This window comes from Serinus canaria, unplaced genomic scaffold, assembly GCF_022539315.1.
Source record: "Serinus canaria isolate serCan28SL12 unplaced genomic scaffold, serCan2020 HiC_scaffold_274, whole genome shotgun sequence".
Taxonomy (NCBI): domain Eukaryota; kingdom Metazoa; phylum Chordata; class Aves; order Passeriformes; family Fringillidae; genus Serinus; species Serinus canaria.
Genome location: NW_026108388.1, coordinates 1 through 10,508, shown reverse-complemented (window position 1 = coordinate 10,508; position 10,508 = coordinate 1). Strand labels below are relative to the sequence as shown.

The 10,508-nt window shown below is 58.1% G+C and overlaps 1 protein-coding gene across 1 annotated transcript; it reads left to right on the top strand.

Annotated features, from left to right (window-relative positions):
* Nucleotides 1–892: 892 nt before the first annotated feature.
* On the top strand, nucleotides 893–10,502 carry LOC115485044 (integrator complex subunit 3; the record flags this gene model as incomplete). The annotated part of the gene is made up of 9 exons (XM_050987824.1): nucleotides 893–985; nucleotides 1,108–1,359; nucleotides 2,638–2,808; nucleotides 5,162–5,265; nucleotides 6,121–6,227; nucleotides 6,432–6,551; nucleotides 8,081–8,210; nucleotides 9,011–9,065; nucleotides 10,034–10,502. Coding segments are annotated over 9 exons (1,140 nt in total), but the record flags the coding sequence as incomplete, so codon positions are not given.
* Between the last annotated feature and the right edge of the window lie 6 nt (nucleotides 10,503–10,508).

The following is a 10,508-nucleotide window of genomic DNA, read 5'->3' as shown; positions in this document are numbered from 1 at the left end:
CCCAAATTCCACCTGGATTCCCAAATCCCACCTGGCTTCCATCCCAAATCCCACCTGGATTCCCAAATTCCCCCTGGATTCCCAAATCCCACCTGGGTTCCATCCCAAATCCCACCTGGGTTCCCAAATTCCTGATGGGTTCTGTCCCAAATTCCCCTTGGATTCCCAAATTCTTCTGGGTTCCCAAATTTCACATGGATTCCCAAATTCCTCATGGATTCCCAAATTCCTCATGGTTTCCATCCCAAATCCCACCTGGGTTCTCAAATTCCCCCTAGATTCCCAAATCCCACCTGGATTCCCAAATTCCTGATGGTTTCCATCCCAAATCCCACCTGGGTTCCCAAATTCCCCCTGGATTCCCAAATTTCACATGGATTCCCAAATTCCTCATGGATTCCCAATTCCTGATGGTTTCCATCCCAAATCCCACCTGGGTTCCCAAATCCCACTTGAATTCCCAAATTCCTGATGAGTTCTGTCCTGAATCCCTCCTGGATTCCCAAATTCCTCTGGATTCCCAAATCCCACCTGGATTCCCAAATTCCTGATGGGTTCCATCCCAAACCCCACCTGGGTTCCCAAATTCCCCCTGGATTCCCAAATTCCCACCTGGATTCCCTCCCAAATCCCCCCTGGCTCAGGATCCCGCATGGCCCCGATGCCAGCCCTGTCCTGTGTCCCTCAGCGTCCTGAGTGTCCCCAGTGCCAGCCCTGTCCTGTGTCCCCAGCTGTGTCCTGTGTCCCCATTTCCATCCCTGTCCCTGTGCCTGTCCCCAGCTGTGCCCCATGTCCCCAGCCATGTCTGATGTCCCATCCCTGACCCTGTCCCATGTCCCTGTCCCCAGCTGTGCCCCATGTCCCTGTCCCATGTCCCTGTCCCTGTCCCCAGGTGAGGTTTGGGCAGCAGAAGCGCTACCAGGACTGGTTCCAGCGGCAGTACCTGTCCACCCCTGACAGCCAGTCCCTGTCCTGTGCCTGTCCTGTGCCCCATGTCCCCAGCCCTGTCCCCAGCCACAGCTGTGTCCCATGTCCCCAGGTGAGGTTTGGGCAGCAGAAGCGCTACCAGGACTGGTTCCAGCGGCAGTACCTGTCCACCCCTGACAGCCAGTCCCTGTCCCCAGCCGTGTCCCTGTCCCTGTCCCATGTCCCTGTCCCTGTCCCCAGGTGCGGTTTGGGCAGCAGAAGCGTTACCAGGACTGGTTCCAGCGGCAGTACCTGTCCACCCCTGACAGCCAGTCCCTGCGCTGTGACCTGATCCGCTACATCTGCGGCGTGGTGCACCCGTCCAACGAGGTGCTGAGCTCTGACATCCTGCCCCGCTGGGCCATCATCGGCTGGCTGCTCACCACCTGCACGGTCTGCACCCCAAAACGGGCACTGGGGGGTGGGAGAACCCCAAAAGGGGCACTGGGGGGTGGGAGAGCCCCAAAATGGGCAGGATGGGAAAACCCCAAAAGGGGCACAGGGGGGTGGGAGAACCCCAAAAGGGGCACTGGGGGGTGGGAACACCCCAAAAGGGGCACTGGGGGGTGGGAGAACCCCAAAAGGGGCACTGGGAGGGTGGGAGAGCCCAAAATGGGGTACAGGGTGGGAACACCCCAAAAGGGGCACTGGGGGCTGGGAGAGCCCCAAAACGGGCACTGAGGGGTGGGAGAGCCCCAAAAGGGGCACTGGGGGGGCTGGGAGAACCCCAAAACCGGGGTACAGGGTGGGCCAGGAGAGGAGAGATCCCAAAAGGGGCACTGGGGGGTGGGAGAGCCCCAAAATGGGGTACAGGGTGGGAGAACCCCAAAACTGGGGTACAGGGTGAGCTGGGAATGGGAACATCCCAAAAATGGGTCATGGGATGGGCTGGGAATGGGAATATCCCAAAATCGGGGGCAGGAACATCCCAAAACCAGGGCACAGGATGGGCTGGGAATGGGAACATCCCAAAAATGTGGGAATGGGAACATCCCAAACCAGGACCAGGAAAATCCCAAAAAAACAGGAGCAGGAACATCCCAAAAATGGGGCACAGGATGGGCTGGGAATGGGAACATCCCAAAAATGGGGCATGGGATGGGCTGGGAATGGGAATATCCCAAAATCGGGGGCAGGAACATCCCAAAAATGGGGCACAGGATGGGCTGGGAATGGGAACATCCCAAAAATGGGGAATGGGAATGGGAACATCCCAAAAATGGGGAATGGGAACATCCCAAACCAGGACCAGGAAAATCCCAAAAAAACAGGAGCAGGACCATCCCAAAAATGGGGCAGAGGATGGGCTGGGAATGGGAACATCCCAAAAATGGGGAATGGGAACATCCCAAAAGCAGGAGCAGGAACATCCCAAAAATGGGGCAGAGGATGGGCTGGGAATGGGAACATCCCAAAAATGGGGAATGGGGATGGGACATCCCAAAAGCAGGAGCAGGACCATCCCAAATCCAGGTGCTGGGAGCAGCTGCTCCCGAGGGGGAAGAGCAGACCTTGGGGATGCGCCGCGGGGCCTTGGAGGATTTTTGGGGGGCTCTTGGAGGTTTCCCAGCCTTGAGTTCGGTCCTGGAGGGATCTCAGGGGGCTCTGGGAGGGGTCTCGGGGGGTCCTGGCGGGATCTGGGCCATTTTGGGGTTTTGGGGTCTCCTGCAGTCCAACGTGGCCGCCTCCAACGCCAAGCTGGCGCTGTTCTACGATTGGCTCTTCTTCAACCCCGAGAAGGACAGCATCATGAACATCGGTGGGTGGGGCTGGGATCCGCCCTGGGATGGGATCCACCCTGGGATCCACCCTGGAATGGGATCTGCCCCCAGGATCCACCCTGTGATCCATGGGATCCGCCCTGGGATCCACCCTGGGCTGGGATCCACCCCGGGATCCACGGGACCCGCCCTGGGATCCACCCTGGGATGGGATCCACCCTGGGATCCACGGGACCCACCCTGGAATGGGATCCACGGGACCCACTCTGGGATGGGATCCACCCTGGGCTGGGATCCACCCTGGGATCCACGGGACCCACCCTGGGATCCACGGGACCCACCCTGGAATGGGATCCACCATGGGATCTGCCTGGGGAATGGGATCCGCCATGGGATCCACGGGATCCACCCTGGGCTGGGATCCACAGGACCCACTCTGGGATGGGATCCACCCTGGAATGGGATCCACCCTGGGATCCATGGGATCCAACCCGGGATGGGATCTGCCTTGGGCTGGGATCCACCCTGGGCTGGGATCCGCCCTGGGATCACCTGGGATGGGGATCCGCCATGGGATCCACGGGACCACCTGGGATTGTATTCGACCTGGGATTTCCACCCTGGGGTGGGATGCCACACTTATTGGCTGTATTCCAGGCTTTTACTTGTCTGGCGGCATGGCATTTCTCTGCCGGTTAGGGGATCTATTTTGGGCATCCTGCCCCGTCCGGGGATGGGCACTATTACTGCGTTCATTCTTGGCACCCCCGCGGCCCCCGATGTTGATCCATGCATGAAGTCAAATCATAAGTGCGTATTCTATACCCGCCGCGCCGTGCTCCCCTTCTGGGACTCGGCGGGTCTGCTGCCGGGCCTCTGGCGGGTCTCTCATGACTGTGTTCTCGGCGCCGTTGGTTTATTATAGGTGGTCTCTCCTCATGGGTACTATTGCTGGGGTATTTCTGTTCGTTGTGGACTTAAGGGACTCATCTCTCATTGGTGTTCCGACACTGGTGTGCTGAATCTCTTTGGGGACTCCTATAGGCTGGGTATGACTATTAAGTGTTTTCCCGCATTGCACTTGGGCACCATCTTCTATTGTGACCCCCCATCGATGTATCAGGCTCGTTGGGAGACAGTGGCGTGTGTGGTCAAGTGCTTCCCTGTTGTGATTGTTTTGGTTAGACTGTATTTGCGTGTCCCGAGCGACTGATTGGGGCAGTGATGACTAGATCTGTGGTTTAGATAGTGTTGCGTCTGATTTCTTGAATTAAATGGCCTATACTTCAAGAATTTTTATTATTTACCAAATACGAACAAATTGTTTCTGTAAGCTTCATTTTTAAGTACACAGAACAGTATTCCAAGGGAATCAGAAATGATCTGGTGGTGCAGGTTTTTTTTTCCTTCCCTTTTTTCTTTTTCCCCTCTTTGGGGGTATATGGGTCTTTGAGGGCTATAGGTGATAAGGGGGTCTTGGTGGTATCGGGCGGTGCGCTGGGGGGGGGTCGCGGGGCTCTGGGGCTCTCAGGGGGTCTCGGGGTATCAGGGGGTCTCGGAGGGTCTCACCCCTCGCCCCCCCCAGAGAACTTTGACATCCTGGTAATGTAACCCACTCCATGAAGCCCCACCAGGCATCACGGCACGATGTGGATTACGTGAAGGGTGAGGATCCTACTCCTCTTCCTTCTCCTCCGCCTCTCTCCTCCCCTCCTCTCCTCCTCTCCTCTCCTCTTCCTCCTCTTCCTCCTCCTCCAGGGAATTCCCAGGAATCCAAAAATCCCCTCCCAGTGCATCCCTCTGGGTTCCAGAGTCACCTGAACCTCCCTCATCCCAAATTATTCCCAGCACATGGTGGGAAGAATCCAGAGTGAGCATCCTCCTCCTCCAGGGAATTCCCAGGGGATGGGGAGAGCTGGGAAGGAACTGCTGGGCTCTAAAATTCCCAAAAAAAAACCAAAAATTTCTTCCCTGGGATTCTCCTCCCAGTGCATCCCTCTGGGTTCCAGACTGAACCTCCCCATCCCAAATTCAGGAGGGATTTTCCCTTTATCCCAAATTATTCCCAGCACGTGCTGGGAAGAATCCAGAGCATTCCTGGAGCATTCCTGGAGCTTTGGATCCATCCCTGGTGGGAAGGCAGCAAACCCTGCCCCGTGCTGGGGGAAGAAGCTTCTGGAATGTTCCCTGAGGGAATTCCTGGCCCAGCCCCATCCCCAGGGAGGGGATCAGGGAATGATCCAGAATGTTCCCTGGCCCATCCCAGGGCGGGAATGGGATGGGAAGGGCTGGGGGTGTTCCTGGGAAGAGCCTGGAGCTCCATCCCCATTTCCCAGTCCAAACTGGGGGGGAGATTCCTGAGAATTCCCAGCTCCAGGGAGGAATCCCTGCAGGATCAGAGCTGAGCATTCAGACTCCTGGAGTCTGGAATTTCCTGCCCCTGGAATTTCCAGCCCTAACCCTCTCCCACCCCCCATCTCTTCCAGATCATTCCCAATTTTTACCCCCCTCTGGAAGCCCACGTCCGGCAGGGAGTCTTCAACTCCCTCACCCACATCGTGGAGAAGCGAGTCCTGGCGTAAGAATCCCTGGATTTTCCCACTTTTCCCTGAATTCCCAGCGGGGCCACAGCTGCCTCCTGCTCCCCTGGGGTTATCCAGGAAACTCTGGGAGCAGCCAGAGTTGTGCTGGAGGGAAAAGGGGTGGGGGGAAAAGAGGGAATTGGGATTTCCCAGGAATTCCAGCCCTTTTCCCATTTTCTGGTGGCCCAGGAGGGGATCCCAATGAGGGAAAAAGGGGTGGGGGAGTGAGGGAATTGGGGTTTCCCAGGAATTCCAACCCCATTCCCATGCCCAGGAGGGGATCCCAATGAGGGAAAAGAGGGAATTGGGATTTCCCAATTTTCCCATGTCCAGGAGGGAATCCCAATGAGGGAAAAGAGGGAAGGGATTCCAGGGAACCAACCCCTTCCCTGTCAGAGGATCCCAATGAGGGAAAAAGGAATTGGGTTCCAATTTTCCCGTCCAAGGGAATCCCAATGAGGAAAAGGGAGTGGGGATTTCCAGAATCAACCTTTCCCACGTCCTGGTGGCACAGGAGGGGATCCCAATGAGGGAAAAAGGGGTGGGGGAGTGAAGGAATTGGGATTTCCCAGGAATTCCAACCCTTTTCCCATGCCCAGGAGAGGAATTCCATTGAGGGAAAAGAGGGAATTGGGATTTCCCAATTTTCCCATATCCAGGAAGGGATCCCAATGAGGGAAAAGAGGGAATTTGGGGTTTCCCAGGAATTCCAACCCCTCTCCCATGCCCAGGAGGGGATCCCAGGTGCCAAACCCAGCTGCCCCCAGCATTCCCATGGGGGATCAGGCCCCATCCCAGCTGATCCCAAACTGAGGAGGGAATTTTTTTCCCAAATTTTCCCCCTGTCCCAGGCACCTGGCCCCGCTCTTTGACAACCCCAAGCTGGACAAGGAGCTCCGGGCCATGCTCCGGGAGAAATTCCCGGAATTCTGCAGCTCTCCCTCACCCCCCATCGAAGGTAGGGAACAGGGGAGATCCCCACTGAGGGGAATTTTTCCATGGAATTTTTCCATGGAATTCCTCCAGGATGGGCTGGGGAGGGGGGGGGGGGTGAGGCTGCCAGGGTGGGAATTTTATTGGGATTTTGGGAATGGCTCCTGTGCCCTTTCCCGGGGCTGTTTTTTTTGGGAGAGGTCTCACCTGGCTCCCTGCTTGCTGCCAGTGAAAATCGAGGAGCCCGTTGCCATGGAGATGGAGAATCACCTGGAGAAGGATGACGGTTGCTATGACAACGCCGAGGCCGCCTTCAGCGACGATGAGGAGGAGCTGAGCAGCAAAGGAGGTGAGGGAGCTCCTGGAATTCCCCAGGGATGCCCACAGATCCCACCAGGCTGCGGAATTCCCTCCAGAGCCCTTGGCCAGGAGCTGATCCCGCTGGAGATCCCAGATTTCCTCCTTCTGGGAGGTTCTGGGGGAGCTGATTCCCAAATCCCAGGAGCTGATCCTTCTGGGGATCCCAGATTCCCAAATCCCAGGAGCTGATCCCAGTGGGGATCCCAGATTCCCAAATCCCAGGAGCTGATCCCTCTGGAGATCCCAGATTCCCAAATCCCAGGAGCTGATCCTGCTGGGGATTCCAGATTCCCAAATCCCAGGAGCTGATCCCTCTGGGGATTCCAGATTCCCAAATCCCAGGAGCTGATCCCTCTGGAGATCCCAGATTCCCAAATCCCAGGAGCTGATCCCACTGGGAAATCCCAGATTTCCTCCTTCTGGGAGGTTCTGGGGGAGCTGATTCCCAGATCCCAGGAGCTGATCCCACTGGAGATCCCAGATTCCCAAATCCCAGGAGCTGATCCTGCTGGGAATCCCGGATTCCCAAATCCCAGGAGCTGATCCCGCTGGGGATCCCAGATTCCCAAATCCCAAGAGCTGATCCCACTGGGAGATCCCAGATTTCCAGATCCCAGGAGCTGATCCCACTGGGAATCCCAGATTCCCAAATCCCAGGAGCTGATTCCCAAATCCCAGGAGCTGATCCCACTGGGAATCCCGGATTCCCAAATCCCAGGAGCTGATCCCGCTGGGGATCCCAGATTTCCCCTGCAGGGAGGCTCTGGAGGAGCTGATTTGGGAATCCCAATCCCAATTTGTGATTCCTTGGACACACTTTGGGAATATTGGAGGGTCAAATTTGGGAATCCCAATCCCAATTTGTGCCTCCCTGGGAATGTTGGAGGGTCAGGTTTGGGAATCCCAATCCCAATTTGTGCCTCCCTGGGAATGTTGAGGGTCAGGTTTGGGAATCCCAATCCCAATTTGTGCCTCTTTGGGAATGTTGGAGGGTCAGATTTGGGAATCCCAATCCCAATTTGTGCCTCTTTGGGAATGTTGGGGGGTCAGATTTGGGAATCTCAATCCCAATTTGTGCCTCCCTGGGAATGTTGAGGGGTCAGGTTTGGGAATCCCAATCCCAATTTGTGCCTCCCTGGGAACGTTGGAGGGTCAGGTTTGGGAATCTCAATCCCAATTTGTGCCTCCCTGGGAATATTGGGGGGTCAAATTTGGGAATGGGGAGTTCCCAATCCCAATTTGTGCCTCCCTGGGAATGTTGAGGGGTCAGGTTTGGGAATCCCAATCCCAATTTGTGCCTCCCTGGGAATATTGGAGGGGTCAGGTTTGGGAATCCCAATCCCAATTTGTGCCTCCCTGGGAATGTTGAGGGTCAGGTTTGGGAATGGGGCTGAGCAGGGATCACAGTCCTGGACATTCCCAGCCCCGGCTCCAGGGGAGGAGGATCCAGCCCAGGGGTGGCTGGGAAGGAGGGAAGCCCCTCATTCCCAGTGGGAATCTGGGAATTCCTGGTTCCAGGGAAGAAGAGGGAGTTCAGGTTCCATCCCATCAAGGAATCCATCGTGGAGGAGCCCGTGGACATCACCCCATTCCTGGAGCAGCTGGACGAGTCCCTGAAGGACAAAGTGCTGCAGCTGCAGAAGGGCAGGTGGGGACATCCCAACCCATCCCATGGATCCCATCCCATCCCATCCCATGGATCCCATTGATCCCATCCCATCCCATCCCATGGATCCCATTCCCATCCCATGGATTCCATTGATCCCATCCCATTCCATGGATCCCATTCCCATCCCATCCCATCCCATCCCATGGATCCCATTGATCCCATCCCATTCCATGGATCCCATCCCATCCCATCCCATGGATCCCATTTCCATCCCATCCCATTGATCCCATTCCCATCCCATCCCATGGATCCCATTCCCACCCCATCCCATCACATCCCATCCCACCCCATCCCATGGATCCCATTGATCCCATCCCATTCCATTGATCCCATTCCCATCCCATCCCATGGATCCCATTGATCCCATCCCATTCCATTGATCCCATCCCTTCCCATCCCATTGATCCCATCCCATTCCATTGATCCCATTCCCACCCCATCCCATGGATCCCATTGATCCCATCCCATCACATCCCATCCCATCCCATGGATCCCATCCCATTCCATCCCATCCCATCCCATCCCATGGATCCCATTGATCCCATCCCATTCCATGGATCCCAATCCCATCCCATCCCATTGATCCCATTCCCATCCCTTTCCCATCCCATTCCATGGATCCCATTCCCATCCCATTCCCATTGATCCCATTCCCATCCCATCCCATCCCATCCCATCCCAATCCCACCCCATGGATCCAGTCCCTCCCAGTCCCTCCCAGTGCTCCCAGTCCCTCCCAGTGCTCCCAGTAAGGCGCTCTCCTGTCCCTGTGCCTGCAGTGACACGGAGGCGCAGTGCGAGGTCATGCAGGAGATCGTGGATCAGGTCCTGGAGGTAACGGAGCCGGGGGGAGCTGGGATCTGTCCTGGGAGCTGGGATCTGTCCTGGGATCTGGGATCAGTCCTGGGATCTGGGATCTGTCCTGGGATCTGGGATCGGTCCTGGGGTCTGGGGTCTGGGATCTGTCCTGGGGGGGATCTGGGATCGGATCTGGGATCTGTTAGAGGAGGGGGGGGGAATATATCTGGGATCGGTCCTGGGTGGGATCTGGGATTCATCCCAGGCAGGATTTGGGATCCATCCTGGGCAGGATTCGGGATCCCTGGCAGTGGTTTGGGATCCCTGGTGCTGGAACCCCCTCCCTGTGCCAGGATCCCTTCCCATGCCCCCTCCCCGTGCCAGCCATGTCCTGAGCCCCCTCCCCTCGGTGCCAGCCATGCCCTGAGCCCCTCCCCGTGCGGATCCATTCCTGTGCCCCTCCTGCCCCCTCCCTGTGCCAGCCATGCCCTGTCCAGCCATGCCCTGAGCCCCCCTCGGTGCCAGCCATGCCCTGAGCCCCCCTCGCCCCTCCTGCCCCCTCCCCATGCCAGCCATGCCCTGAGCCCCCTCCCCCAGTGCCAGCCATGCCCTGAGCCCCCTCCCTCGGTTGCCAGCCATGCCCTGTGCCCCCCCTCGGTGCCAGCCATGCCTGAGCCCCCCCTGGTGCCAGCCATGCCCTGAGCCCCCTCCCCCTGCCAGCCATGCCCTGAGCCCCCTCCCCTCGGTGCCAGCCATGCCCTGAGCCCCCTCCCCGGTGCCAGCCATGCCCTGAGCCCCCTCCCTCTCGGTGCCAGCCATGCCCTGAGCCCCCTCCCCTCGGTGCCAGCCATGCCCTGAGCCCCTCCCTCGTGCCAGCCATGCCCTGAGCCCCCTCCCGGTGCCAGCCATGCCCTGAGCCCCCTCCCCTCGGTGCCAGCCATGCCCTGAGCCCCCTCCCCTCGGTGCCAGCCATGCCCTGAGCCCCCTCCCCTCGGTGCCCGCAGGAGGACTTTGACTCGGAGCAGCTCTCGGTGCTCGCCTCGTGCCTGCAGGAGCTGTTCAAGGCTCACTTCCGCGGGGAGGTGCTGCCCGAGGAGATCACGGACGAGTAAGGGACGGGCACCCCCCACCCCCCGTGCCCCCTCCCCTCCAATTCCCGGGGTGTTCCCAGATTTTGGAAGTGGATTCCCTGGGAGGGTCCAGGCCGGCTCCTTCTGCGGGGTTTTCGTGGAGCAGGGAGAGTTCCTGACTGTCCCCGGCTGCTTCCAGGGGGATTTTGCATTCCTGGGGGATCCTGAGGGATCCAGGGCTGATCCTGTGCCCATTCCTGGGGGATCCAGAGGGATCCAGGGCTGTTCCCATTCCTGGGGGATCCTGGAGGGATCCAGGGCTGATCCTGTTCCCATTCCTGGGGTATCCTGGAGGGATCCAGGGCTGTTCCCATTCCTGGGGGATCCTGAGGGATCCAGGGCTGTTCCC